This window comes from Mesoplodon bidens, assembly GCF_964165515.1.
Source record: "Mesoplodon bidens genome assembly, chromosome: 7".
Lineage (NCBI taxonomy): Eukaryota > Metazoa > Chordata > Mammalia > Artiodactyla > Ziphiidae > Mesoplodon > Mesoplodon bidens.
In genome coordinates, this window is record NC_138164.1 from 116068240 (window position 1) to 116095637 (window position 27398).

At 65.4% G+C, this 27398-nt stretch overlaps 4 protein-coding genes across 8 annotated transcripts; 2 read left to right on the forward strand and 2 right to left on the reverse strand.

The window, feature by feature from the left end:
- Window positions 1-163: 163 nt before the first annotated feature.
- PNPLA2 (patatin like domain 2, triacylglycerol lipase) lies at window positions 164-6074 on the reverse strand. The gene is made up of 10 exons (XM_081239290.1): window positions 6022-6074; window positions 4931-5268; window positions 2910-3142; window positions 2762-2827; window positions 2190-2399; window positions 1883-1943; window positions 1595-1771; window positions 1341-1473; window positions 1011-1133; window positions 164-919 (listed from the first exon to the last, which is right to left on the reverse strand). The coding sequence occupies exons 2-10, from the start codon at window positions 5115-5117 to the stop codon at window positions 661-663; spliced, it is 1449 nt and encodes a 482-aa protein (XP_081095416.1). The 5' UTR covers window positions 5118-5268; window positions 6022-6074; the 3' UTR covers window positions 164-660.
- A 2379-nt stretch (window positions 6075-8453) lies between these two features.
- On the reverse strand, window positions 8454-10398 carry RPLP2 (ribosomal protein lateral stalk subunit P2). Its single transcript, XM_081239188.1, has 5 exons — window positions 10268-10398; window positions 9959-10082; window positions 9406-9454; window positions 8671-8769; window positions 8454-8566 (listed from the first exon to the last, which is right to left on the reverse strand). Exons 2-5 carry the CDS (start codon window positions 10079-10081, stop codon window positions 8490-8492), a joined length of 348 nt encoding a protein of 115 aa, XP_081095314.1. The 5' UTR covers window position 10082; window positions 10268-10398; the 3' UTR covers window positions 8454-8489.
- Window positions 10399-12949: 2551 nt separating this feature from the next.
- On the forward strand, window positions 12950-18882 carry PIDD1 (p53-induced death domain protein 1). Of its 2 annotated transcripts, none has more exons than XM_081240145.1 (16): window positions 12950-13048; window positions 13709-14088; window positions 14525-14938; window positions 15284-15493; window positions 15579-15633; window positions 15806-16007; window positions 16085-16210; window positions 16469-16648; window positions 16727-16874; window positions 16990-17125; window positions 17207-17357; window positions 17450-17573; window positions 17651-17769; window positions 17848-17961; window positions 18071-18270; window positions 18496-18882. In XM_081240145.1, the coding sequence occupies exons 1-16, from the start codon at window positions 13011-13013 to the stop codon at window positions 18752-18754; spliced, it is 2856 nt and encodes a 951-aa protein (XP_081096271.1). In that variant the 5' UTR covers window positions 12950-13010; the 3' UTR covers window positions 18755-18882. The 2 variants fall into 2 exon arrangements, with proteins under 2 accessions (XP_081096271.1, XP_081096272.1); XM_081240146.1 differs by having other exon boundaries at window positions 17450-17525.
- Window positions 18883-18998: 116 nt separating this feature from the next.
- Window positions 18999-27163, forward strand: SLC25A22 (solute carrier family 25 member 22). Of its 4 annotated transcripts, XM_081240149.1 has the most exons (10): window positions 18999-19518; window positions 22527-22673; window positions 22773-22898; window positions 23106-23161; window positions 23896-23986; window positions 24690-24808; window positions 24926-25100; window positions 25184-25338; window positions 25431-25506; window positions 25584-27163. In XM_081240149.1, exons 2-10 carry the CDS (start codon window positions 22654-22656, stop codon window positions 25732-25734), a joined length of 969 nt encoding a protein of 322 aa, XP_081096275.1. In that variant the 5' UTR covers window positions 18999-19518; window positions 22527-22653; the 3' UTR covers window positions 25735-27163. The 4 variants fall into 4 exon arrangements, with proteins under 4 accessions (XP_081096275.1, XP_081096273.1, XP_081096274.1 ...); XM_081240147.1 differs by having other exon boundaries at window positions 24690-25100; XM_081240148.1 differs by lacking the exon at window positions 18999-19518 and adding an exon at window positions 21332-21502 and having other exon boundaries at window positions 24690-25100.
- Window positions 27164-27398: the final 235 nt, after the last annotated feature.

Sequence of the window (27398 nt, forward strand, 5' to 3'; positions counted from 1 at the left end):
AGCCCGCAGTGCTTTGAGGGGGGAGCCCCAGGCCCGGCTGGCAGGGCCGGAGTGCCAGGCTCGAGGAGAGCGGGAGCCCAGGAAGTACTGGCCTGAGGCTGGACACTGGGGGGGTCAGCTGGGGGCGGCGGGGGTGGAGGGCATCACATACGAGTGAAGGAGGTAAGGCTGAGCGGTGGCATTTATTACATGTGCTTTGGCAAAAATAAATAATTCACACACATTCTTCAGCCAAACGAGAAAAATGTGGAGGGAGGAACAGGTGCAAAGTTCTCGGGAGTAATACTGCACTGGCGGGTGTGGCTGGCGGGCAGGGGCCGCAGGTGCAGGAGCCCCCAGCCTGCCTTCCCCAGCCCCAGGGCGGGGCCTGGAAGGGGAGGTTAAGGCACAGACAGGGGGCCCTCGGCGAGGGGAGGGCTACTCCACTCCCCTCTCTCCTCAGTGCAGCGAGTTAGTGGTTGGTTGACAGCAAAGCCCCCTCGGGCAGCGTGAGGGACCCCCATCTCCTCTCTCTGCAGGGGGAACGGAGAGAGGCCGAAGAGGGGGAGCTCAGCTGGCCCCGGGGCCCCGCCTCACGGGGCAGGGAAGCTGGGGGGCCCGGCCCTCGGCACCGGGGGCGGGGGCGGGGAAGGCCGGAGCGGGCGGCTCTCAGCAAGGGGGCTAGCCTGGCGGGTGCTGCGGGGGCGCGCCGGCCGCGCCGGCCGGGGTGCGCATGCGCAGGGCGTCCTGCGGGAAGGCCACGTTGGCGCAGAAGAGGCCCAGCAGCAGCTGCCGCTGGCACTCCTCCCACTTCGCCAGCACGTCCCCCAGCGACAGGCTGTTGCGCATCCAGCTGGGCAGCGCCTCACTGTAGACGGCACAGGACAGCGGCACGGAGGGCAGCGACCGGGTGCGGCGCAGCTCCACCTGCTCCGACAGCCTGCGGGCGGGGAAAGGACCGAGGGAGGGAGGGCTTTCGTGGGGGCCCCTGAGGCTGCAGGCCGGGGTGGACATGGCAGCGAGGAGCTCACCTGGAGGGCAGGTGGCTGCCCAGCTTCCTCTTGGCGCGCATCACCAGGTACTGGCAGATGCTGCCCGTCTGCTCCTTCATCCAGCGGATGTCCTCGGGAACATCGGGCAGCCACTCCAGCAGGCTGGGGCGGGGCACAAGGCATGGCCTCAGGGGCTGTGGCCCAAACCTCACACCCACCCCACCCCACCTCCGTCTGTGCCTGGTTTCTGGGACCCCGACATGGCATCTCTGCAACCCCTTAAACCGGCCGCCTTTCTCTTCCCTCGAGTGCCCGCCACCCGGGGGTGATCCAGAGTTCGTCCCTGCGCCCCTTCCCCCTGCCCCGCACCGGATGGTAAAGGACACGGCGCTCTCCAGCGGCAGAGTGTAGGGCACCATCATGGCCGTGGCCAGACGCACGGGCAGCATGTTGGAGAGCGTGGTCAGCAGGTCCGTGGGTTCCATGCAGGCGTCCAGCAGGGCTGTGGGTGCAGGAGGGAGGTTGGTGCGAGGTCGGTGGGGGAGGGAGGTGGAGCCCAGGACCCCTCTGCCCCTCTGCCCCCCGTCCCCCCAGGTCCCCCGTCTCCCGCCAACCCCACATACCCTCGTTGAGCCTCGAGGGCAGGTGTTCCAGGATGTGATCCTCCCCAGGTGGCTGCAAGTGGTCCTTCACTCCGGTCCTCTCCGTGGCCACCTCGGCCTCCTGTGCGTCCTCATCCTCGGGGGCAGGAGGGCGGGCGGGAGGCAGCGCCAGCAAGGGGTTGGGCCGGTTCAGGAGGCCTGGTGCGGGGGGAGGGGGACCCGATAGGCCATCAGCACGGCTGAGGCCGGCTGGCCCACAGAGGACGGCCACGCAGAGCCCACCCGGCTGCCCAGGCAGCCCCCACGCACCGTTCCGCCGCAGGAAGCGCAGGCCATCCCTGTAGCCCTGCTTGCACATCTCTCGAAGCACCTGAGGCAGGGGGATGCATAAACTGGGGCAGGGGAGCCAGATGTGCCCGATAGAGTCCCCAGTGTCCCTGAACCACCACCCCACCCCGCCCCACTGCAAGCTAACTTGGATTCAGGACCAGATCCAGCTTGGACAGAGGCTGGATGGGTTGCCCCAGTGGAGAGGTTGTGCAGGCCGTAGCCAGGAGAGGCCCCTGGGGAGCTGTCCCCAGTGACCCTGGTGCCCAGCAGGGAGGTCTGGTCTCACCAGGGGCTCGGGCGGGAACAGGGCCTTGGAGAGACGGTAGAGGTTGCGCAGGTTGAACTGGATGCTGGTGTTGGTGACGCGGAGCTCGTGGATGTTGGTGGAGCTGTCCTGTGGGCAGATGTCACTCTCGCCCGAGAACGGGGACACTGTGATGGTGTTCTTGAGCTCGTAGAGCGGCAGGTTGTCTGAGATGCCGCCATCCACGTAGCGCTGTGGCAGGGACACGGGGTCACACGAGGACAGGCCTGCAGGGCGAGTTGGGCTGCCCCCCAGCCACCTCAGGCCCCCCCCAGTGGCTATTTCATTTGGGCGTTTCACCCACTGGGCACGGGCCACTGAGCAGATGGCCAGACAGTGGGGGGGGGGGGCGGGGAACAGCCACAGGAAAGGTGCATCTGCGCAGGGCTGGCCTGGCTCTTGAGTAACTCTGGGGGAAGTGAGGCAACGGGCAGTGGCAGGAGTGAGGGGCCGGGGTGGGGAGGCACAGATGGCTTCCTCCCCGCCTCCCTGTCCCACAGCCCACAGAGAAGCCGACTCTTGTCACCCAGGACTGGTGCCCAGGAGATACTCACTACCCCCTGGAGGGAAGGAGGAATGAGGCCACAGTACACAGGGATGAAAGTGCTGCAGACGTTGGCCTGTGGGGCAGGGACAGAGGGGGACAGTGAGCAGGGGCCTTGGGGTTCCCACTGAACCCCCGATGTGGCCCCCGGGGCCCACCTGGATGAGCTCCTCCTTGGAGTTGAAGTGGGTTATAATGACGTTCTCGCCATCGGAGACGCGGGTCAGGGAGATGCCCAGGCGGCCACTGGCGCGCTCGTGGCCATCAGCAGGCAGGACCTTCAGCAGGCAGCCCCGGATGATCTTCACCAGGTTGAAGGAGGGGTGCAGTGGGCCCAAGAACCGCTTCCGGGCCTCCTTCGACACCTCAATGATGTTGGCACCAGCCTCACCTGGAGCAGCAGGGGCGAGGGTCAGGGGCCAGCACTCCTGGGCTTTGCACACTCCCCAGAGCTCCAGACCCAGGGTCCATGGCACAGACTCTCGGCACCCCTTTCTAGCCTAGAGGAGTCTCAGTGTCCACCGTGGAGCCTGGCCCACAGCTGGGGCTTCTGTCACCTGCTCCTGGGGAGAGAGGGGCTCCCGGGAGGGCAGACAGCTGGGGCCACGACTTACCCTCTGCCCAGTATTTCCCAACTGCCTGCCCTGATCTGTGAGTCACTGGGCCTGGCGTGACATGGCACCCAGCCCCCACCCCGGGGAAGGGTAGAAGGCAGAGGCTCAACTCTGACCAGGCTCAGTCTTCACCCACTTGGCCAGATCCAGATGCACCGACCCCAGTGCAGCCCAGGGGTCCCACAGGCCCAGGGGCCTGAGGTTGGACGTAGCGGGGCCGCATCACTCCTGGGGAAGCACACTCGCATACCACTGCAGCCGAGAGCAAGCAACCCCCCGACATTCCTCTTGGGGGCCCAGTGGGCACTGGCCTAGGACAAAGCCAGGGTGGGAGCAGGCCCGGGGATAGTCAGGGAGCAGCAAGGCCTCAGGGAGGAGCTGAGGACCATCCCCCAGGTCAGGAGGGGGGCAGCGTGGAGCCAACACCTGCCAAGTTGTGGGGACTCCAGCTGCCCGAGACCACTCCCACCCGTGAGAAAGAGGATTCTTGGGAGTGGGGTGGGGGAGGTGCCATGGGACCATGTCCTCAGCGAGGTACCACGGACCTGAGACCAGCATTGCGGTCTGAGAAGCACTTGCCTGAAAGCCTCCATGAGTAGGAGGGCCAGGGCCACAGTGGTGAATTCCCAGGTCCCAAGAACGTAGAGCTGTGCTCCTTCCACCCCACCCTCCTCAGGGGAAAGGCCACGGGCAGGGTGCAGAGGAGAACACTGGACAGGCTCCTGATGGGCAGGGCATTCCAGAAGCTAATGACCCCTCTGTTACTTTGGCTGCCCTAGTCGGCTGGGGGCCGGGCATCATTCCCAGGACTCCTGGAGGACTCCGTGTGCTGTAAACATCACTCGCGCTGGCCGCCGGAAGTGTGTGGGTGGAGGAAGCCGACTCCGGGGCTGCAGAGTCCTAAAGCACCTCTCACCCCACGGAGTGGGCAAAAACGTCTGGCCGCAGTCCACAGAGGGCCCCAGGCCCACAGTGGGCCGTGCGCCAGGAAGGCGAGGGCGGCAGAGAGCTTGCGCCGGCCGGGCCCAGGCCTGACCTGCCGGCTCCTCCTCTAGGGGCCCTCGGGAGGCACCAGGCCACAGTGCCCGGACGCGCTCCCCAGAGGCCAACCCTTTCCCAGCCCCGGGGCCATGGCAGTCCGGAATGCCAAAGCCCCAGGAGACAGTGACCGCTGCCACCCGGGCGGATGCCCGGGGCAGGAGGACGGCCTAGGCCCCTCCCCCGACTCTCGCGGTCCCGCCCACGAACTACCTTCTCTTTCCAACGAAATAGCTCGTGCTGCACCTGCCCGCCCCCCAACCTTTGCGCCCGAGGGGCGGGCCCTAGGCGGCAGCCTCCGCTCAGAGGCGCGCAGGGCCCTACCCCAATCCCCGGGCACCCTCGGAGCAAAACAAGGCAGGCCCCGCCCCTTGTCGGCGTCCGGGATTGGAGCCTCGGTCGGGGTCCCGGGCAGAGACCCCAAGGCCCCCACGGCCCCCGCGGCCCGGCCCGCTGCTCTGCGCTGGCGGAGCGGGGCGCTCCGCGCTCACGAGGAGCACACGCCAGCCCCCGCCGGCCCCGCTCACCCAGGCAGGCCCCGGTGACCAGCGCCGTGGCCGTGAGCGCCCCGGCCGAGGCGCCGTAGATGTGCGTGGCGTTGGCCACCAGGAAGGACGCGTGCTCGCGGAGGCAAGAGGCCACGCCGACGTGGTAGACACCGAGGAAGCCGCAGCCTGCGAACGAGATGTTCCATGTCGTCTCCCTGGGGAACATCGCGGCGGCCCGCCGGGCTCCCGGGCTCCGCGGGCGGCCGGCCTCGCTGTGCGCCGCGCGCTCGCCGATCGCTCTGGAGCCGGGGCCAGAGCCGGCCGGCCGGCCCCGCAGTCCCTGTGGCTCGGGGTCTCAGCCGGCGGAGTTGGAGAAGCTGCCGGGGGAGGAGGCGGAGGCGGTGATTTTAGCGGGGGGCGGGGCGGAGCCGGCAGGCGCGGCCCAATTGGGGCGCGCGGGGAACGGCCGCGCCCTCGGGGCGGGCCCTGGAGCCCTGTCCAGGGCCCCGAGGCCCCACCCAGGCCGAAGCCCGTCCCGGAGACCACGCCCCTCTCCGGAAGCCCGTCTGGACCCAGAGACCCCGCCCGGAGCCCCGGCCCAGGCTCTGAGACCCCGTCCCCGCCCCCACCCCTCGCCGCCCGCTGTCCAGGCCACTGGGCCCTGAGACGCGACACCTGCGGCCCCACCAAAGACACTGGCCAGGCCCGGACGAGAGTCCACATCCTCGACCTCCCGCTGCCTCCCCACCTCCCCACCCCGCCGTCGTCGACGGCGGGAGGGGACACCAAGTGGCCCAGAGGTGTGGGGATGGTCGAACTCAGGTCCGGGACGACCGCAGTCTGAGCTGGATACCCACGAGGGGAGGGCCCTGCTGTCTGGGCAGCATCCGCCCCCTCCCTCGGGGGTCGGCCTACAACACCAGCCCGGGACACTGCGGAGCTTGCCGAGGGTCAGGGACCCGAAGGACCCACCGACTCATCCACAGACTTACTTACCCGCAAACATAATACAGGGCGCACGCGAATCACACACAGACAACTTCTAGAGATAACACCGGCGTGGTAGACCCACACCGGACATCCCGACCCAGCCCTGCCCGCCACGCGCCCAGCTCCACCTTGGCACTAACCTGGGTTCGACCTGCGTCCTGCCCCAGCTCCTCAGGCTGTGGGGTCTACGTGGGTATGACTCAAGCCCTGTCCCGCCTCACTTAATTGCCCCAACAGGTGGAGCACTCCTGGTGATGTCACCCTCCCGCCCCTCTTCCGCATTTTTCTCCTGGACTGTAGGGCAGGCCTAGCCTGGCTTGGATCCAGGGGCCAGCCTGCACCTCACCCCACCTCCCAAACAAGGGGCTTGTCTGTGCTGGGCAGTGGGTAGCCAGTGTGCATCCGTCTCCCCAGGAACACTAGCTCCTCTGGCTGGAGCTTGGCTCAGAACCCAGCTTGGGGCTGCACCGCCCCCCAACCCCGGCCCCGAGGCCCAGGTGGAGAAGCCAGAGCAGGGCCTCCCCAGGACAGGGCCATCTGGCGTCATGCCACCCAGTCCTCAGCCTCTGTGCTCCAAGCCACCCATGCTTAGCACCATGTGCGCCTGGCATGGGGACCAGCACGGGTCTCCGTGAGCAGTGAGCAAAGTCAACACAAACCCTGCCCCACTTGGGGGAGGGGGTGGGAGAGATGGTTTCTATTAAGTTCAGATAAGGACTGAGAAGGGCCAAGAGGTGTGCAGACACTATTAACATGGGAAAACGAAGGGCCGTTCGAAGGCCCTGGGTTGGGGAATTAGGAGAGGGGAGCCCAGGTCTGGGTGCTGGGAATGGGGAAGGCAGGGGAATGAGGGAATCTGACTTAGAACCCCAAATGCTTGGGTGGGATGGAGGCACAGTGCAGAGGATGTGGCCCCATAAGGGTAACTGAGCCCTTGGGGATGCTGCTGGATGCAGCAGGGGACAAGGGGTGTGACACAGTGGGGATGGAACAGACCCCCAGGGCCAGCCTGCAAAGTTCAGGGGTTCACCAAGGTGCCACCAAGGAGGACCGGGACGGTGCAAGCTGAGCCAGGAAACTAAGCAGGCCATCCCTGCAACCTGCTCCAAGGGACTGTGGGGCTTGGAGGGTGGTGCTATCCCAGTGCAGAGAGACCTCTGCTCCCATTTCCACACCCGGGCTGACTTGTTTTGGGTACATATCCCTCCCACCAGGTCCCAGGAGCTCTGCAGCCAGGAACAGGGTGGCCCTTCCTAGAATCCTGGCTGGGGGTGGGAGTGGACCTGCCCCCCTCCCAGTCTGCACAGAGAAGCCCTGGTGTCTGATGCCACAGGCAAGTGTCATGCCCCCACTCCCATGGTGTCCTCTGGCCCATAGGGCCCTTCTCTTCAGCCTCCAAGGCTGGGATTGTGAACTCTGCCCCTGGACCCTGCGTCACTCTTCTGGGGAGCCGTCTCTACCCTAACCTTGGACCATGGCCCCTTGCCACCTGTGTCTCTGGGTACCCACAGCCCTACCTTTCATCCCACTTACTTTCCCCTTGCAGCCCACACTGCTTGGACCCCTCATCCCCCCTTAGCCCCATGTCTCACACCCCCTCCCCCCGAGGCCCTGTTCCAATCCCCACTCCTCTGGGTAGCGAAAAGGCCATCAGTCCTCTCCCTCCACCCATGAACACCCCTGCCCTGGGGCCTCTTCCTGAAGGCGGGCCCCCCATGCACCCAGCCCTGCCGTCTCACGCTACTCATTACTCTCCTCCAGAACTACAAGCCCAAAAGGCAAGTCCTTCACACAGGCCCACCATGTGGTGGGCACATGGCAGGTACCCACCACACCACAGCCTTCAGAAAGCAAAGCTGAGAATCTACTGGGTGGCCTGTCACTGGTGGGCGACTGCCAATAGCTGCAGGGCCAGGGTGGTGCCTGGATGGGCAGTGGGCGGGCCTCTCCCCTCTGCCCCACATTCTAGGCCAGAGCCTGGCAGAAAGGGAATGGGCAGGCCCGACACAAAAAGACACAGCAAGCACGCAGCCCAACACTGCTGCCCACAAACCACTTCTGAATCTGCCCAGCAAAGGTACTGGCCCACCAGACAGCTGGGGACACAGGCTCAGAAGAGGTAAGTCCAAGTTGCTCAGGGGATGAGGTGGAGCTGGGGCACTGACCACCCCCCCCAGTGACATCTGGGGACCACACACCCACCAGCACATCTCTTGTGCATAACTGAGGGCTCTCCCAGCCTTGCGGGAGCTGCTGACAACTGGCCTGACCCACCTTGCAGAGCAGAGACCACCCACCCCTGCTTTTCAAGTGTTCATGGGTGTCCCCCTGAAGGCCTCATTTCCTAGGAAGGCCCTGGCAGTCCACAGGAGCCAGGACCATGCCCAAGAAGGGGGCTCAAGGCTTGGCCACACTCAAGACCCACAGAAAGTGCCCCCCGTCCAGGCACTCCACTCCTGGCTCTTCCGGCAACCCGCTCCACCTCATCGCACAAGAGCCTTGGTTCATCCCGGGATGAGACTAGGATGCAGAGACCACACTCTGACAAAGGGCTCACAGACAGCTCAAGAAATATGTCAACAGGGCTTTATTTACAGGGGAGTGGGCTCTAGTCAAACAAGCCGAACCCCATGTCGTCATCTGACTCTTCCGACTCCTCCTTCTTCTCCTCCTTCTTCTCCTCTGCTGTAGGGAGAAAGAGCGTGGTGAGAAATGCCTGCGGTGCAGGCCACACTCCCAGCAGAGACCCCAGTGTGTCTGCAGAGAGAGCTGCCTGAGCCTCCACTTACCCGCGGCTGGGGCAGAACCCGCAGCAGGAGCTGCAGCTCCTGGGGCCGCAGAGACGGCCACAGCCCCGCCAGCGGGCACGCTGGCCAGCTTGCCAATACCTACAGAAAACAGAAAGGAGAGGTGAGACCACAGCAGGAGCCCGGCCTCAACGTTACTCAAGAGTAACAAGACACTTAGCCCAACGTTATTAGGATCCACGTCATAGGTTTCTGTTCTCCCACACAGGAGGGTCTGTCGTCACTCCCAGAAATTGGCTTCTAGGAATCCCTCCAGCAGGGCTACAAGACCACAGCACCCTGCCCTGGAGATAAGCTAGACAAACATGTTTACAATCAGACCCCAGTGTCCAGCAGTGAGCTCAGAGACCAGGCTGTCTGCTGAGCTGGCTTTGCCCCGTCACGGACCCAAGGACAGAAACAGCTCCCCAAGAGCTCAATTTCCAGACAAGTCCCACCTACTCCAGTCTGACGGCACAGGGCAGGGGCCTGTGGTCAGCCCTAGCACCCCAAGAAGGGGGTGGAGAGACTTGCTTACAAAAGCCCAGTGAGAGCACGGGCGCGCTGTCCCGGGGCTGTCTAGAAGTGCCCGCGGCATGAGCCCACTGAAACCCCGCTCACTCCTCTGGGTAAGACTTCTAGGGTGCTCTGGTCCACAAGCGAAACCTGGCAGGTCACAGGCTGACCGGCAGGAATTAGAATGGACCGTGAAAACGAAAGCCCCGGACACAACCTCACCCTGGGCAATGACGTCCTCGATGTTCTTTCCGTTCAGCTCACTGATGACCTAAAAGACAGGAGTGGCCTAGTTTACGAGAGACCTACCATCACACCCCTGCCCCCAGCACAGCCGTCACGACCGACTCAGGACAGGTGAACTGAGACGCCCTACATGTAAAAACTAACACCAAACCTTACCTCTGAGAAAGGATGCAAAATATCTTACTTTACACTCAATACGTGTCAAAGTAAGTTTCACCAAGTTGGGTGAAAGAAAATAAGGTCAAGATGAACGTCACCGCTTTTATTTAAAAAAAAATTACTAAGAAACCTTCAGTTACACGTGACGTGTGTTTCTAACTAAGCCACGCTGAGATTTGGCTTCACTCCCAATTTTTCTTCCTTCGGGCTGTACCAGTACATCAGGGCAACCCCAAAACCATATGGGCTGGCAGAAATCGGCGGGAACCTACACTTCCCCAAAGGGAAACGCCGGGTCGGGTAACGGAGGGGTCCCCCTGTGCGGAGTACAGAGCAGACCGGAGGCTTCGGGCCCCAGCGAGGCGGCTACCTTGTTGAGCCGGTCGTCGTCCGCCTCGATGCCCACGCTGTCCAAGATCTTCTTGATGTCCTTGGCGTTGGGAGAGGAATTGCCCCCGAGGGCGGCCAGCAGGTAGGAGGCGACGTAGCGCATCCTGCGGCGCGAGGAGAGGGCGGCGGAGTTACGGGGAGGCCTCCCACCCCCACCCCGGCCCGTGGGCGGCCACGCGTGGCTCGGTCCGGGGACCCCGCAGAGGCTCGGCTCGCGCCCTGCCCCGCCCGCCCTCCCTCCGCGGCACTCCCGGCCCGGCCCGCGCCCCTGCCCGCCCGCCCCACTAACTTGGCGGCGACGAAGAAGCCTCGCGCGTGCGACTTCGGCGGCGTTAGGGACGGAAAGGAAGGGGCCGGTGCGGGGGGCGGGGGTAATTCGCTACCCAGAAGCCTCCGGAACCTGCGCGCAGCGCCCCTTGAGGGCGCCTCCTAGTGATGTCAGACGGTGCCTAGCCCAGGAAGACGCAGGTGACGCCATTATCCCGTCTTGTCCCACAGCCACCACCAAAAAGGCGGAAGGCAGTTCCGGGCCGCCTTCTTGTATAAGTGGGGTGAGTGCCCCTCGAGATCCCTGGGGGAAGCGGGGTAGAGCGAGACGCGAGTCCGAATGCAGCGTTTTTCCCTTTAGGACTCCCAGGATGCCACGCGGCGCCTACAGCTCCCACCATGCAGCGCAGCCTTCACGCCCAGGACGCATCTCCGCGGGAGAGGCTGACGCGGCCGGCGAACTACAAGTCCCATGGTGCAGGGAGGCCGGAAGCGCGGGTACGCTGCTGCCTGCGCGGGCCGCACGTGGCCCGGGCGCTATTGCACTGGTCCAGCCCGCTGCCCTTCCGGGTCTCAGGTGGTTCCCAGCCGTGGGAACAGTAGGTCGCTGTCCGGCCCGCCCAGTGGGGTGGACGAGCTGCTCCGCGCGCTCACACCGCCGAGTCGAGCCGCTGCTCCCCCCCAGCGCCTTGGTGGGGGCTCCGGCCGAAGCTGGGAGGCCCTGTCACCGCCGCCCCGAGGAGCGGGAGCCAGGAGTGCCGAAGCCCGCGTGACTGCCCCCCCACCCCCCGCCCTGGCCTTGTCGGCTCGGGACAGATCTCAGGGTCCACGCGGACGTAGCACACGTAACTCATTCACTCTCCGTGTCAGGAACCCTGCTGCAGGCTGGCGTCGGTCCTGAGGGAACAGGCCCGGTTCTGCCTCCGCAGAACTCAGGTTCTAGTGCGCGGACACACAAAGTAAATAAACGAGGCAGTCCCAGGCTGACACTGCCACGGGGCTGAAGGATGAGAAGGAGCCGGCCCTGCGAAGATGTGGGGCGAGCATCAGGCCCCGGGGGTCAGATGCAAAGGCCCAACTAAGGTGGCCAGAGATGGGTTCAGAGGCAGCAGCCAGCCCACGCGGGCTCGGACAGCAGGTGAACCCACGTGTTAGTGCCAAGCACTGGTTTGTTAACGCAAGCCACACGGTACCCTTATCGTATAGATGAGGTCAGGCGTAGAAAGGTTTTCTTGCTCGGTCACACAGCTGCGGTAAAGTGGGGAAACCATTTGGGAAGGATGGGACTTTACTGCAATCACACAAGAAAGTGTTGTGATTGTTTTTATTGAAATTTTTTAATGGTAAAATAATACATAACGTAAAACTTACCATTTTAATCATGCAATTTAGGGGCACTAGGTGCATTGACATTGTTGTGCAATCATCACCCCCATCTAGCTCCAGAACTTCTCAAACTGAGCTCTATACACATTAAACAATAGCTCCCCCTTCCCCTCCCCCAGCCCCTGGCCCCCACCATTTAACATTCCGTTTCTGTGTATTTGGCTGCTCTAGGGACTCTACAGAAGTGGAGTCATACAGCCTTTATCCTTTTGTGTCTGGCTTGTTTCTTTTAGAGTAATGCTCTCAAGGTTCATCCACATTATAACGTGTCAGAATTTCATTTCTTTTTTTTTTTTTTTTTTTTTTTTTTTTGCGGTACGCGGGCCTCTCACTGTTGTGGCCTCTCCCATTGCGGAGCACAGGCTCCGGACGTGCAGGCTCGGCGGCCATGGCTCACGGGCCCAGCCGCTCCGCGGCATGTGGGATCTTCCCGGACCGGGGCACGAACCCGTGTCCCTTGCATTGGCAGGCGGACTCTCAACCACTGCGCCACCAGGGAAGCCCTCATTTCTTTTTAAGGCTGAATAATGTTGCTGTGATTGTTTTTTTGTTTGTTTTAAATTTTTCTGGCAGCTATCTGGAAACTGAAGGCGGGATAGGAGCTGGGGAGAATGGAGGCCTGGTGGGAACTGCCCATCCGGGTGGGAGGGATGGCGGTAGCTGGTGAGGGTGGAGGAAAGAGGGTGCACACGGTATCATTTGGGGCAGAACAGGCAAAAGCAGATGTGTTCGTGTGTCCGTTTATAGGCACCGACTATGCGGGGTGAGGAAGCAGGAGTGGGGAAGTTTCTCCTCGAGAGTCAGACAGACCTGGTTTGAGGTCCTTGGCTTTGGCGCTCACCAGCTAGTGGCCTTGGGCAACATCTGATCTCTCGGAGCCGCCTTTTCCTTCCTTGTAAGATGCGGAAAGATAGGAGGCAGCATGTGAGGAAGCCCACTGCTGGAGGCATGTGACCCACAGTGATCACCGTAAAAGTAGGGCCATTGCAGCTGGGGCCCAGCCTCTGCAGGGCTTGAGAGGAGGCCTTTGGGGCTGTCTAGGGACATTCTCAGAGCTGTCCTCTGGCAGGAGGTGGGTGTGGGTCAGCAGCTTTGACCAGCACCCGATACCCCCTTCAGCCAGAGATCGCACTAGCTCATTTCAGCATGGGGCCGGGAATGCACAGCCCTAGAGCTGAGCGGGCCCAGGGCCTGAGAACCTCTGAAAGGTTGGGTTTGGTGGCGCGCAACGCGGGCCCTCCCGCGGCAGGCTGGACGGCAGAGGCACGCAGGCCTACAGGAAGCTGAGTGCAGCAGGGCGGCGACCGGCGGAGGGCGGGGCGGGAGGGACACTGAGATCCTGGCCTGCGGACCCTCGCCGGACATGAGGCGAGCTTCCGATGCGGCGGGACCCGGAAACGCGCCGCCGGGAGCGCAGGTGACGCAAGGGCCGCGGGCGCGCCGTGGGGAGGGCGGCGCGGGTAGGGCGCGCTCTCCCGCCTGGGACCCGCCCCGAGAGGTGGGAGCCGCGACTGCGCGGTGCACCGACCTCCTCTGCGGACCGAGGTGCGACCTGGAAGTGGCGGGGAGCCCACCTCCAGGCGCCGGGAACTGGGGTCCGGTCCTTAGGAACCCCCTCACACTCACTGCTCTGACATACGCGGGCACGATCACCCGGCCCTTGCCTGGAACACCGGCCCCACGTGGTAGATGAGAGCCAGGACCTCTGGTCAAAGCCGAGGAATGTGAAGGTTGGAGGTGGGGCTGGACCCAGAGTGGGTGGGGGGTGGAATAGGACTTGACACCTCTAGGAGTCTCTTGTCAAGTTTCCAGATTTGGGACATGAAGCCTCACTTTTCCCCTCTCCCCCAAGCACGTCCCCAGGCCCCTCTGCCCACAGAGGTCTCCCTGCCTGCTGCCTTCCCAGCCCTGGGGAGTCCTATTCCCCAGCCCCATTTCAGCGATTATCTGTCCAGCCTAGGCTTTGGGCTCTGGACCAGCTGGCCTGGCTCAAGAGCTCCCCCCAGCCAGAGTCACCCTTCCTCTGGCTAGAGGACGCCCAGCCTCCTCCTACCCACTCCTCCCCCTGACTCTGCAGCCTCCCTGGGCCCTGCCTGAGCAGGCCTGCCTGGCGAGCTGGGACATGTCTGGCCCCCGAGGACAGCCGGTGGGCGATGGCTGCGGTGGCGGAGGGGCTGGAGCCCGAGACAGTGGCTGTAGAAGATGCTGCAAGAGATGCTACAGATGCTGTGGATGCAGGGCTGGGGGTACCCCCTCTCCTGGTTGGGAACCGGCTGAGCCTGGACCTATACCCCAGGGGCTGCCACCGGCTGCTGCACCTGTGTGCCCAGCAGGTCCGTCAGCTGCTGGAGGTGGAGTTCCTGCAGCTGAGTGGCCACGAGGACGCTCAGCTGCTGCAGGCCACCCTGGCCCGTCTGCCCTGGAGCCTGCCACGCCTCCGCTCCCTGGTCCTCAAAGGTGAGCCCCACCTGGTCCCAGCCTCATCGCTAGCTCCTGCCTCTGCTTCTTGGTCCTGAAAGGCAAACCCTGGTCCCAGCCTCATCACTGTTCTCTGCACAGCGCTACCCAACCCCTTTTCCCCCAAGGGGAAGCTGGCTGAGCCTGGGCTCCTGGACCTGGCAGCTGCCGGAGGGGTCTCCAGCAGACCCCAGTGTGGGTATTTTTCCTGGGGTGGGTCACAGGTGATGACTGTCAGCTGAGAAGAGCCTGCGTTGTCTGTCGCTGCTTCCTTCATCTGCTGATGACTCTCCAGTATCTGTGTCCACCTCTTGCTGTCTAAGTGGGGTTGGGGTGGAGGTCTGTGTTTCCATGCACCTATTTCCCTGGCTGGCAGGGCTGAGGTGGGACCTGGGACTCTGGCTCTGAGAGCCACGTCTGCCTTTCCCCCACCCAGGTGGGCAACATCGGGACGCTCTGGGTGCCTGCCTCCGGGGCTCCCTCGCCACGCTGCCCGCCAGCCTGAGTGGCCTCACCCACTTGGCCCACCTGGACCTGAGCTTCAACAGCCTGGAGACGTTGCCAGCCTGTGTCCCGCAGCTGCGTGGCCTGAGTGCCCTTCTGCTCTCTCATAACTGCCTCTCAGAGCTGCCTGAGGCCCTAGGGGCCCTCCCCGCCCTCACCTTCCTCGCTGCCACCCACAACCGCCTGCAAACGCTGCCCACAGCACTGGGGTCCTTGTCCAGCCTGCAGCGCCTCGATCTCTCTGAGAACCTGCTGGATGCTCTGCCCCCTGAGATCGGAGGCCTGAGCAGCCTGACCGAGCTCAACCTGGCCTCCAACCGGCTGCAGGGCCTCCCTGCCTCCCTTGGTGAGTCGCAGCCTTGGCTCCCTGGGCCTGACGGGCCTGACGGCCTGTCGGCCACTGCGCAGCCTGCCCTATCCCTCAGCCCTCTTTCCTCTGCAGGGCCTCGCGCTCACAGGCTGGCCCACCTTGAGCCTTTGCCCTCCTCGGCAGCCCTTGTTTGACCCCCACTTCCCTGGCTGTTGAGGCTCCCTGTGCAGGCCTGCCCGAGCTCTCTCGTCCAGCCAAAGGGCGGAGACTGAAAAGGCTTCTTTGGGAGGCCCCAGCGCGAGCGGCCTGGCCTGGCCTGGCGCTGCAGGGCTGGGGTGGCCCTGTGCGGCCTCCGCGGGTCCTAAGCTGGTGCCCCTGCAGCGGGCCTGCGGTCCCTACGGTTCCTCGTTCTGCACAGCAACCTTCTGGCTTCGGTGCCTGATGGCCTGGCCCGCCTCCCGCTGCTCGCCCGGCTCGACCTGAGGGACAACCAGCTACGGGACGTGCCCCCCGAGCTACTGGATGCCCCCTTCGTGCGCCTGCAAGGAAACCCCCTGGGTGGGCCTAGCCCCGACCCCCACAGTCCTCCAGGTAGGCTCGCTGGTGGGGACGGGGGCAGACCACAGACAGGATGCAGGTGTCATCACCATCCTAACAGCCCACTGTCCTTCCACAGGGACACCCGTGGTCCCAGAAATGCCCAGACTGTTGCTGACTTCAGATCTGGACAGGTATGGTGTGGAGGAGGGGCTGGGCTGCAAAAGCGTCTGTCCACCCTGTCACCCTGTCCACTCTGTACACCTGCCCGTGCCTTGGGGTTCTCCTAGAATTGCCCAGGGTGCCAGACTCAGACATATGGGACCCTGCTGCGTCTGACCCGATGTCCACCCTGTCTTCCCTCAGCTTCACCGTGACCCCCCTAGGCTGCTCTGTGACCCTGGCCTGCGGTGTCCGCCTGCAGTTCCCTGTGGGAGCCACTGCTACCCCTGTTACCATCCGCTATCGACTGTGGCTGCCAGAGCCACGCCTCGTCCCCCTGGGTCCCCATGACTCTCTGCTCAGTGGTGTCCTGGAGCTGCAGCCCCATGGGGTGGCCTTCCAGAAGGCATGGCCAGGGTGGGTCGGGGCAGGTGAGGAGGGCCCAGCCGTGGCCCTGGCACTCACAGCACCCTTGCCTGGCAGGAGGTGGGCCTGTGGCTGCTCTTTGTGCCCCCACGGGCCCGGCGTTGCCGTGAGGTGGTGGTCAGGACCCTGAGTGACAATAGCTGGAGTGACCTGGAGACCCACCTGGAGGAAGAAGCGCCCAAGGTGAGGGCTGTCCAGGCCCATCTGGGAGGGGAGCGTCTCTGCCCTCGCCCAAATGTCCCTGACTGTGTTCCTCTGCCCCCCACCGTGCCCGGCGAAGCCCCGACCCTGTCCCTCTGCCCCACCCCGTGCCTGGCGAAGCCCCGACCCTGTCCCTCTGTCCCCCCCCGTGCCTGGTGAAGCCCCCGACCCTGTCCCTCTGCCCCCCCCCCCGTGCCCGGCGAAGCCCCTGACCCTGTACCCCTGCCCCCCAACACCCAGCAGCTCTGGGCTCGCTGCCAGGTGCCTCACTTCTCCTGGTTCCTTGTGGTTTCGCGCCCTGTATCTGACGCCTGCCTGGTGCCACCAGAGGGGACATTGCTGTGCTCCTCAGGACATCCTGGGGTCAAGGTCACATTCCCCCCTGGGGCCACTGAGGAGCCCCGTCATGTCCGCATGCAGGTATGGGCAGGGCAGCTGCCATGGGTGGCGGGTGGTACCTGGACACAGAGGTGATTGCTCGGGTGCCCTCTGCTCCAGGTGGTGCACGTGGGCGGCAGAGAACTGCCGGCCCTGCTGGGAGAGCCTGAGGCGGCCGCCAGCCCCGTGCTCTACCTCTCCCAGAGCGGCCCCCCGAGCTTCCTTCGGCCAGTCACCGTGCAGCTGCCTCTGCCCCCCGGCGTCACAGGTGAGAGGCGGCCGTGTGGCCTCCTGGACCTGTAGCCACGGGGTGGGGGGTGACAGTGCTCAGAAGGGGGGCCCCGGGCAGGGAGGCCTCAGCCTGTCCCCCCTGCCACCCACAGGCCTGAGTGTGGACCGCTCGCACCTGCACCTGCTGTACCGGGCTCTTCCCGCGGCCACCTGGGATGACATCACGGCGCAGGTCGCGCTGGAGCTCACCCACCTGTATGCTCGCTTCCAGGTCACGCGCTTCTCCTGGTCAGTGCCCCCTCCCTCCGCCTCCTCGGTCCCCCACCCCCGCCCTGGCCTGTGCACCCTGCTCACGCCCAGCCTTCCCAGGTACTGGCTCTGGTACACCACCAAGACCTGCGTGGGGGGCCTGGCGCGGAAGGCCTGGGAGCGGCTGCGGCTGCACCGCGTGCGCCTCATCGCGCTGCAGAGGCGCCGGGACCCCGAGCAGGTCCTGCTGCAGTGCCTGCCCCGCAACAAGGTGGGGCGGGGGCAGAGGGCTGGGAGGGCAGGGTGGGGGCCGGGGGGCCAGGGCAGGGCACTGGGCTCCCAGCCAGTGGGTCGCCCCCGCAGGTGGACAGCACCCTGCGGCGGCTGCTGGAGCGGTACCGCGGCCCGGAGCCCTCAGACACCGTGGAGATGTTTGAGGGTGAGAAATTCTTCGCTGCCTTCGAGAGGGGCATCAACGTGGATGCTGGTAGGCCCCCTGCGCCCGGAGAAGGGACCCTGGGGTCTGCCCCCGCAGTCCCTGCTGAGCCCACCCCCTGCCCCCAGACCGTCCAGACTGTGTGGAGGGCAGGGTGTGCTTCATCTTCTACTCACACCTGAAGAACCTGAAGGAGGTGTATGTGACCACAACCCTGGACCGGCGGACTCAGGCCGTGAGGGGCCAGGTGGGCCAACGGGGTAGGGCACCCCGGGCTGCCTGGGCCGAGGCCGGAGCGCTGAAGCCCACCTCATCCCACCCACAGGTGTCCTTCTACCGGGGAGAGGTGCCAGAGGAGGTGCCTGAGGAGGCGGAGGCTGCTCGGCAGAAGAGAGGTGCAGACGCCCCGTGGATGGCCACTCTGCCCATCAAGCTGCCGGTGCGGCCTGGCGGGGGGAGCGTGTGTAAAGGGGGAAGGCGGTGGCCAGGGGTATGGGCTGGAGCCAGGGGCGGGGCCAGGGCTCACTGCCACTGCGTCCTCCCCACAGAGACTGCGGGGATCCGAGGGCCCAGGGCAGGGGGCTGGCCTCTCCCTGGCACCTCTGAACCTGGGCGACGCCGAGACTGGGTTCCTGACACAGAGCAACCTGCTAAATGTGGCCGGGCGCCTGGGCCCTGACTGGCCAGCCGTGGCCCTGCACCTGGGTTTGCCCTACCGTGAGTTGCAGCGCATCCGGCATGAGTTCCGGTGAGTTCTTTTGAGCCTCCCTTCCCACTGCTGGCCTGCCTACTGGAGGCTGGCTACAGTTCTGTCCAGGGGAGGTGGGGGCAGGGCAAACAGTCAGGAAAGGGAGGGTCTGGCCACCCCTGGCCCAGGGAAGAAGGAACCCATCTTGGGAGGGTGATCAAGACCCTGGGTGTGGCGGGGAGTCCTGGGCTGGGCCCCTCCCTCACCATTCCCCTGTCCCCCCAGGGATGACCTGGATGGGCAGATCCGCCATATGCTCTTCTCCTGGGCTGAGCGCCAGGCTGGGCAGCCAGGAGCTGTGGGGCTCCTCGTGGAGGCCCTGGAGCAGAGTGACCGGCGGGACGTGGCCGAAGAGGTGCGGGCTGTCTTGGAGCTTGGCCGCCGCAAGTACCAGGAGGGCATCCAGCGCACAAGCCTGGCCCCCGGGGACCTGGGCCCACCTGGCTCTTCAGCATCACAACCCCCCGGGCCTGCCCAGGCCTAGAACCTACCGACTTTGGGCTGGTCCCTGACATCCTCTGGCCAATGGTTAGAGGCTCCCACTTTCAAACCTCCCCTGGGTATGGGGACAGTGACCCTCTCCTCCTCGTATAACAAACGTGCACCATCCTGGCTGCTGTCTCGGAGCTCAGTTTCTTTGCTGGGTGGAGAGGCAGGTGGAAGGCACGGGGAGGCCAGATCAGAGGCCTGGCCCCTGCTGCGAGGGGGCCTGTGCACAGGCTTCCCCCACAGCCCCCGCTCCTGCCTGTCTCCGGCCCAGCGCCTCCTCTTGTCCTGATCTCTGGGAGAGAGGGGGCCCCAGCTACAAGGTAACGGCCGCACCGCCGATGGATACAAATTCACCCTGTGCGGGATTGCACATCTGCCCTTTGGGGGAGGTGAGGGGCAGGTGCTTCGGCAGTTCAGTCCCCTCCCAGCACCGCTCCTCCCCTAGGACACCTCGTCCCAGCGCACCTTGCCATCCGCTGGCCCGACGGGAGTAGTCCCTGGTCCCCGGCCCATGCACGGGCGCGAGGCCGGACACGCAGGGAAGACCCTTGGGGACCTAGGGTGAGGGCTTGGTGCTGGGCTGTGGCCCGCCGGGCGCAGTGGCCGCGGCGGCCAGGAGAGGGAGCCGGAGGCCGCGAGCGGGCCGAGGACCGGGGGCGGAGCGCGCGCGGCGCCGAGCGGACGCGCCCCCGCGTTTAGGTGAAGCCGGGCGCGCGGCGCGGCGGGGAGGCGACGGCGGCGGCGGCGGCAGAGTGCGCGGTGAGTGCCCGCGGGGCGGCTCCCATCCGCGGCGCCCACCCGAGTGCAGCCCGGCTGCGGGGGCGAGGGGCACCACGACGGCTGTGGGAGGTGACATCTGCCCGGACGAGGCGGCTCCTGCGGGGCCCGCGCCGGCGGATGCTGCGACCCGCTGCCGCTGGAGTGTGGGAGGCCGTGCTCGGCCCCGGGCGGTGCCGGGCGCGCTCCCCGCGCACACGTGTCCCCGCGGGGTAGGAGATGGGGGCCGGTGGCCAAGGAGCAGAAGCCCGGCCGTAGGGGGGGACACACGTGGGTCCCTGCTGGACGTATGTGGACACGTGCTTGGCTGGAGTCGCCATCGCCTGGAGGGGGACAGCGTGGCCGTCCGGACCCCCTCCAGCGAGACGGGGAGTTGAGCCGGCCTCCAAGCGGAGCCCTGAACTCCCACCCCGCGCCTCCTTTGTCACCGGCTTGGCGCCCCTCCAGACGGCTGGACAGAAAGCGCCTACCCGGGGGGAAGGCGCTGGGGGAGATTGAATGGGGAGCAAATGGCCAGTCCCAGACTCTGAGCCTCACCCCCATTGCCTTTTTTGGGGGTGGGGGAGCTCAACGGCTTCATTTGTGGGAGATTTTACCGCTGGGGGGCCTGGAAGCAGCAGCATCGTCCTGTGGGTGGTCTCTGTGAGCTGCGGTGTCCACAGCCTTGCCTGCAATCCCGGTTTACCAGGCTGCGGGGAACCGGAGGGGGTACAGGGAGGGCTGACAGCCCTGGGGCCTCAGGCCTGGCTGGGGCTGCCAGGTTTCTATGGCAACATGGGGGCGCAAGGGGAGGGCCCTCCAAGCTGTCTCACGAGCAGGGTGTGGGAACACTGAGTGAGGACAGAAAAAGGAGCGTTCAAGGTCCGGAGGACCCCTTGCCAATCGTCTCCCGGCAGAGCCCACTGCCCCCACTGTTCGCAGTTCTGCAACCGTCTTCCCCATTCCAGCCGGCAGAGTGTGATGTGGGACCCCAGGGCTGCCTGTCTTCTTGGGACAGCTGCTCCCCTCCCCACCTTGGATAGTCTGTCTGACTTCCGGGGCCCCCATCATCCAGATGTCCCTTACCCCAGACGGGAGGCGGAGCTCACTCAGTCCCCATAGAGCAGGATGTGGACCTTGCCCCCAAGGGTCTGGGACAGCGGAGAGAGGCGGCTGTGGCCAGTCTACACCTGGAGGGTGGGGGTGGGTGGGGGTGGGAAGAGAGGGTCAGGTTGAAGTGCAGAGGTCAGACTCCTCTCTGCAGGCTGGAGCACGGAGAAGCAGGTCCTGGCACTGAGGCCCTGGGCGAGTGGGGGGTGTGCAGCTTGGCAGGGCAGAGGGCTCTGGGAGTGCTGGTTCCCATGCCCTCTGGACCTGCCAGGTGAACAGGCCTATGGGTGGCAACCAGTAGCCTCTGAGGTCCAGCCACCCCCACCCTGGCCTTTCCAGCCTTTCTTTCTCTGCTCCAGCGTGAGTTTTCCCTGAAGTTCACCTTTCCCCAAAAGACCCACAAGTCCCACAGGCACGAGTGGACACAGACCCATCTCCACCCCATGGCACCAGATTTCCCATGCCTGGGCACAGAGAGAGCCCTATCCTTGGGGTCCCAGGGCCCTAGGCAGATCCAGCCTGCAGGCTACAGACAGAAACCCATGGGGCAGCTGGGGGCACGGTGGTCAGGGGCTGTGAACCGGTTGCGTGGCTTGGCTGGGTCAGCCCGAGTCTGACCCACTGCCCCACGGGCTGGAGGGGGCTCCGAGGCCAGTCCCTGCCTCCGAGAAGCTGTCACACCCCCTTCTCATCCCTTCTCCCACAGGGGCAGGGAGCCTCATCCCGCCCAAAGTGAAAGAGAAAGTCACCACCCCCCTCAGGCCCGCCCCGCCCCGCAGCCAATCCCCGCAGCCAGCACCGCCCTCGGCCGCTGGATCTCCTCCACCCGCCCGCGGGCTGTAGTCGCGGAGGAGGAGCCGGTCCGGTGCACCTTGGGGTGAGCGGGACCGCGGCGGGGGGCGGAGGGGCTGATGAGGAGGCAGGGGACATCCCGGCCCAGGAAAGCTGAGGTGAAGGTCACCAGTTCTCGGGGGGACGACAGGTGTGAGCCAGCCGTGTGACCCTGGGTGGCAGCGCTTCGGGTGGGAGCCTGTGACAGCTGGCCTCTGAGGGGGCCAGAGTGGAGGTGAGGACCCCACAGCCCAGTTTTTATGGCTGTGCCCCCCATGGGAGGCCCCCGAGGCTGGCTCTGGCTCCCCAACCCTGCCCCTAGAGAGAGGGGCCTCTTGTCTCTGCACCCCTGGAGTAGCTGGGGGACTAGCCCCAGAGAGCCTCGGAAGGTCAGCCATCCCCCTCCCAGAGGTCCCGGTCGCTGGGTTCCTCCGTGTGTGTGGGTGTGTTGGGTGTGAGTCTGGGGGTGAAATTCCTGGGAGGGTGGGCACAGGGCTGGCTGTGGCTGCGTTGGCGCTTCTCCGGTCACCAGGGGAGCGGATGGTCTGGGGTCCAGCGTGGAGTTGCCACGGGAGTCGGGGCAGCATCTACTGGGCAGCTGTGAGCTGAACCCCAGTGTGGATCCTGGGGCACTCTCACCCCCCTCCTGAAGAGGGCAGGTGCCCGCTGCCTCTGCTCAAGGATGGGGGCCGTCACAGCCCAGTCCAGGGGCGGAGGTGCCCTGACCGGCGTGTTGGCCCCATCCCCTGCTGCTCTCTCCCCAGAGGCGCCTGGCCCTTTAAAGGGCTCCGCGCACGTGAGCGAGCGAGGCCAGCTGGGAGGACGCAGCCAGTGGGGGCGCCTTGAGGGGAAGCTGGACGGCCCAGGGATGGGGCTAAGGGGCAGCGCTTCACCGCACACTGCGCGCCCAGGACGTGCGGAGGGCCCCAGCCTGGGAGGGGGCGCTAGGGGGAGGGGCTCGGTGCCCCTTCAGGAGACCTGGGAGGGAGGCTGGGGGGGGGCTTACTCCTCTGGTGTGCCTCTGAGTGGTGGGTCTGCCCACCCGCGCTGATCCCAGTCCCCTCTTCTAGGACAGAAGTGTTGGTTTTCAAACTCCCCTGGAAGTAGAGGACCGCCCCTCCCCCTCCTCCAGCACCACCTCCGCTGTCTGGTATCCACCTCTGCAGGCTCCTACCTACCTGAGTGCTCCCGAGTTAAATGGCTGATAAGCAGATCAGGTCAGAACCCCACCCAGCCTCACCCCTGCCCTGCCCTCCCCTCCCCCGCTCCGACCTATGGCTGAGGAGGTCGTCCTGACACTCCCTCTGCCCACACAGTCTGCCAGCCAAGCTCATCAATGGCGGCATCGCTGGGCTGATCGGGGTCACTTGCGTGTTCCCCATCGACCTGGCCAAGACGAGGCTGCAGAACCAGCAGAATGGCCAGCGCCTGTACACCAGCATGTGAGCCTGCCGGGCCGGGGGTAGCGGGCGTGGAGCCATGGGTGTGGGGCAGACTTCTGCACTCTGCTCCTGTGTCCCCCCCATCCTGTTAAACCAAAGGGGAAACTGAGGGGGCCAGACCTGGGGGAGCTCCTCCCTGAGTCAGGGCTGGGGCCGTTGCTGGATGCCAGGCTGATCCCCTGCTCGCTCCCACCCCCTGGGCTGTAGGTCTGACTGCCTCATCAAGACCATCCGCTCAGAGGGCTACTTCGGGATGTACCGCGGTGAGGCTGGGCATGGGGCAGGCCTGGGTAGCACCCTCCTGCAGCCCCAGAGGGGTCCTACCATAGCAGCGGGGAGGCAGGTGGGAAGCCAGGGCGGGGCAGCGTACCTGTGCCGGGTGTGACAGTGTGGACCTGGCCCGTGGGTGCTGGGGGGACGGGGGGTGGGACCTCTGGGGCACGGCAGTTCTCAGCCCCGTCCCCCACTCACTACCAGTGCGCAGCATGGCAGGACACTGTCTCCACCACAGTGGCCGCAGCCCCCTCCCCTGCCTCCCGGGACGGGTGGGACCCTGTCTGTGCCAGGAGGTTGGGAGGGACGGGGTCGTTACTGCAAAGCAGCTTAGGAGACAATCTCCAAGCCTGGATTTGCCCAGATGCTGTGCAGCCCTGCGTCCTCGCCGCTGAGAGGGGCTCGCCACTGCCTCCCCAGCTCTGACCTGCGCCAGGCCGGACGTGGCCTTACCCAGAGCCCCAACACGAGCACGTCTGTAGCCCAGGGGAGGTGTCCCTCAGGGAGGCCGCCCACTGGACTGGGAGGGTTATGTGGGAGGCTGAGCAGAGTGCCTGGAGAAGGCACTGCCTGGCCCGCTGGTTCCCGCCCCTGCCAGGCACAAATGTGGGCGAGAGGGCAGGACGCAGCCCAGGAGTGACGGGGGGGTGGGAGGCAAGTGCTGGCGGAGAGCCTCCCCAGCCCAGGCCACTGACCTGTCTGTGCTCCCCGGTGTGCCACACAGGAGCCGCCGTGAACCTGACCCTTGTCACCCCCGAGAAGGCCATCAAGCTGGCAGCCAATGACTTCTTCCGATATCAGCTCTCCAAGGACGGGTGAGGGGCTCGGCCGGCTGCTGGGGGCCAGGGTCGTGAGGGGGAGGGGTCTGTGCTTCCAGACAAAGGATGAAGGCTCCGTCTTCCTGGGGGCCCCTCACCTGACCTTGCAGGGCCCCCTCCTCCCTTCCTCCCCCTCCTCCCCTTCCTCCTCCCCCTCCTCTCTCTCCTCCCCCTGCTCCTTCCCTTTCCCCTCCCCCTCCCCCTCCTCCCTCCCCCTCCTCCCCTCCCCTCCTCCCTTCCTCCCCTCCTCCCCCTCCCCTCCTCCCCTTCCCCCTCCTCCCCCAGAGGAGGTCAGTGGTGCTGTCAGTGGTACCCAGGCCCCAGGGGTCCTTGGCCCCCAGCCACTGCCTGCTGCCCCTTGTAGGTTGGGATTTGGGGGGCACTGACCAGTTTTTCCCATCACCCGAGGGTGGGGCTGAAACGGCAGTAGTACCTTGGAGCACTTGAACTGCCCCCCCACTCCATTTCTCTTTGGTCAACAACGGCCCCTTGGCCCTTCCCTGGCCCTGCCAGGAGCCATCTGTCAATGGGGCTCAGCGCCTGTTGCTGGAGAGCCTGAAGGGTGTCTGAGGCTGCAGGGGTCTGTACCCCACAGGGCTGCCTCCACCTCCACCCCTCCCATGCCCCCTCACTCCTGGGCGCACTGGGAGGCCCCCAGGGCCTCTGACTCTTCCTTGCAGCCCCACCCTCTTTACTACAGGCAGAAGTTGACCCTGTTCAAGGAGATGCTGGCGGGCTGTGGGGCCGGCACCTGCCAGGTGATCGTGACCACCCCCATGGAGATGCTGAAGATCCAGCTCCAGGACGCGGGCCGCATTGGTGAGGGCGCGGGGCGGCAGGGCAGCTGGGCGGGGGAACTAGCCAGGCCCCTGCCGTGCCACCACCTCGTGCCTCGTGCCGAGAGGGAGACCAGTAGGCCGTCCCCTTTCTCCCCAGCCGCCCAGAGGAAGACCCTATCTGGCCAGGCCCAGCTTTCCGGCCGGGGGGGTGCCCAGCCCTCCGTGGAGGCTCCAGCTGCACCCCGGCCCACAGCCACTCAGCTGACCCGGGACCTGCTGCGGAGCCACGGCATCGCCGGCCTCTACAAGGGACTGGGGGCCACGCTGCTCAGGTAGGGGGGGCAGGGCGGTTTGGGGGCAGCCCACCCACCTGCCCCCCACCTCCCAGCCAGTCACCACCGCCCTCCCTCCGCAGGGACGTCCCCTTCTCCATCGTCTACTTCCCCCTCTTTGCCAACCTGAACCAGCTGGGCCGGCCGGCATCTGGGGAGAAGTCTCCTTTCTACGTGTCCTTCCTGGCCGGCTGTGTGGCTGGGAGCACGGCTGCCGTGGCTGTCAACCCCTGTGACGGTCAGTGCCCAGGCCTGGGCCCGGGTTGGGGACGGGGCTGAGGAGTGGGGTCGGCGGTGAGGGGCCCACACTGACCCGCACGCCCCCTGCAGTGGTGAAGACCCGGCTCCAGACGCTCCAGCGCGGCATCAACGAGGACACCTACTCGGGGTTCCTGGACTGCGCCAGGTGGGCGAGCCCCGGCGGGTGTGGAGCGGGGGTGGGGTGGCCCCAGCCCTGCGGCTCTGACCCCCCTCCCCCCACAGGAAGATCTTGCGGAACGAGGGCCCCACAGCCTTCCTGAAGGGCGCTTACTGCCGCGCCCTGGTCATCGCCCCGCTGTTCGGCATTGCTCAGGTGGTCTACTTCCTGGGCATCGCCGAGACCCTGCTGGGGCTGCCACGAGTCCAGCCCTGAGCCCGGCAGCCATCCCACGCCCTCCAGCTGAGCGGGACCAGAGTGGGGCCAGAGCCAGGCAACGCTCCCGGATGATGCGAGTCTCTCCCCACGTGGATGTGGGGGGCGGTGGGGGGAGTGGAAGGGGTGCAGGGTCCACACGGTGTGCACACGTGGGCCTGGTGGGGTCCTGCCTGCACGACCGCTGGGATCAGTGTCTTATGTAGAAAACTCAGAAACCTTTACATTCCTGGAGCCAGCCCTGCCCACCTTTGCCCCCGCCTGAACACCCCCAGGGACAGAGCTGGTCTCTGGACTGGGGAACCCCAGGCCTGGGCTGGGCAAGCTGGACCCTCCCCTCCAGTCTACCAGCTCCCGTCCCCGAGGCTTGGCCCCTAGTCCACAGAGGGGACCCTGCACAAACCTATTTATTAACTTGCTGAGCACAAGTGGCTCTGTCCATCCCTCCGTCTGTCCGTCCAGCCTCCCCTGCTGCTGTTCTCGCCTTGGCCAGCCTTGCGGGAGGATTGGGCTCTCCTGCCCCCCATATTGAGCCAGGTCACCCTGCGTTCTGACTCCCAGGACAGGTTCCCCGCACCCACTGTGAGACCCAGTCTCCCTCCTGGTAGGCCTCTCGGCCTCCAGCCCAGGCTGGGGACCCAGAGCGTGTGAAGTCGGGGCACATGTACGAATGTTGTGGGGAGTAGCTGGTGGCAGCCCTTTGCTGGCCTGGCCCCTCAGGGAGGGGGCTGCTGGGGGTCCTGCCACCCTTCCCCACGTGGCCAGGCGTGCGCGTGTGTGCACGTGTGCTGTGTGTGCCCTAGACTCCCCACTGCCCCCGTCCAGAAATTCATTTCTCCGGCCTGCCCCCTCCTGCTGCACCTTTAGTAGACCCTTCTTCTGAGACCACCACCCTGGTGCAGGATTGGCCATAGGGGAGGGCAGGCACGAGCACCAGTCTGGAGCCTGGGAGCGTCTGTTCCTCTTGCAGGGGTGCCAGGAGCTGCCCCTCCAGTCTTCCCAGGGCCCACCCCGCTCTCTGGGCCTCTGCATATGGCCACCCCCACAATTACTAAAGCTCCGCCCTCCCAGCGGCCGCCCCCCCCCCCCCGCCCACTGATGTTGTGAATTCAGGCAGAGGCTTGCCCTGCCCTGCCCTGTCCCCAGCCACGTGATCGTGTTGGTGATCTGATGTGCCGGTGCTGTGTTCCCCCACTCCCCGGGCCCCCTCCCTGGAGGCCCCAGTGACACTACCTGGGGCTCAGGCCTGGGCCCCCCAGTTCACGGTTGTTCCTGGGAGCTGCCCTCTCCCGTCACATCTGTACCTTGGAAGCTGCTGCTGCTGCTGCTTACAGAATTATATTTTTTTTCTTTCAAATTCAAGAGTTTTAAGAAGTTGTAACTTTTTGTGTCTTGTCATGTAAGAAGATAAATAAATATTCTAAGTAGATGCCTCTTCTCTGAGACTCTGGTAGGGGTGAGGAGGGGAAGGGCGCCCTCCTCTTCTGGTAACTGGCTCCCCTCAGCCGGCAGTCCTGGGTCCGTCTGCCCCCCCACTGATGGGCACACTGGCTGGAGGGGGTCCTGGGCGGAGTGGCCTGACTCCCTCACAGTCTGGGATGGGATTGCGGAAAAGCCAGCCTCGGCCCCTCACCTCCCTGACTCTAAGCTGCCCTTGGGATTAA

What these genes read in the sequence shown, in the direction of transcription:
- PIDD1 (XM_081240145.1), top strand. Translation starts at nt 13,011, where the DNA reads ATGCGGCGGGACCCGGAAACGCGCCGCCGGGAGCGCAG. An exon ending in TGGAGGAAGAAGCGCCCAAG is followed by an intron (nt 16,211 to 16,468) that starts GTGAGGGCTGTC and finishes CCCAACACCCAG; the next exon opens with CAGCTCTGGGCTCGCTGCCA. An exon ending in CGCATCCGGCATGAGTTCCG is followed by an intron (nt 18,271 to 18,495) that starts GTGAGTTCTTTT and finishes CTGTCCCCCCAG; the next exon opens with GGATGACCTGGATGGGCAGA.
- RPLP2 (XM_081239188.1), bottom strand. Translation starts at nt 10,081, where the DNA reads ATGCGCTACGTCGCCTCCTACCTGCTGGCCGCCCTCGGGGGCAATTCC. An exon ending in ACGACGACCGGCTCAACAAG is followed by an intron (nt 9,455 to 9,958) that starts GTAGCCGCCTCG and finishes CCTGTCTTTTAG; the next exon opens with GTCATCAGTGAGCTGAACGG. An exon ending in GGGTTCTGCCCCAGCCGCGG is followed by an intron (nt 8,567 to 8,670) that starts GTAAGTGGAGGC and finishes TTCTCCCTACAG; the next exon opens with CAGAGGAGAAGAAGGAGGAG.
- SLC25A22 (XM_081240147.1), top strand. Translation starts at nt 22,654, where the DNA reads ATGGCTGATAAGCAGATCAG. An exon ending in ATGGCTGATAAGCAGATCAG is followed by an intron (nt 22,674 to 22,772) that starts GTCAGAACCCCA and finishes CTGCCCACACAG; the next exon opens with TCTGCCAGCCAAGCTCATCA. An exon ending in GGGTTCCTGGACTGCGCCAG is followed by an intron (nt 25,507 to 25,583) that starts GTGGGCGAGCCC and finishes CTCCCCCCACAG; the next exon opens with GAAGATCTTGCGGAACGAGG.
- PNPLA2 (XM_081239290.1), bottom strand. Translation starts at nt 5,117, where the DNA reads ATGTTCCCCAGGGAGACGACATGGAACATCTCGTTCGCAGGCTGCGGC. An exon ending in TGTTCCCGCCCGAGCCCCTG is followed by an intron (nt 1,944 to 2,189) that starts GTGAGACCAGAC and finishes CCCCTGCCTCAG; the next exon opens with GTGCTTCGAGAGATGTGCAA. An exon ending in GCGCTTCCTGCGGCGGAACG is followed by an intron (nt 1,772 to 1,882) that starts GTGCGTGGGGGC and finishes CCCCCGCACCAG; the next exon opens with GCCTCCTGAACCGGCCCAAC.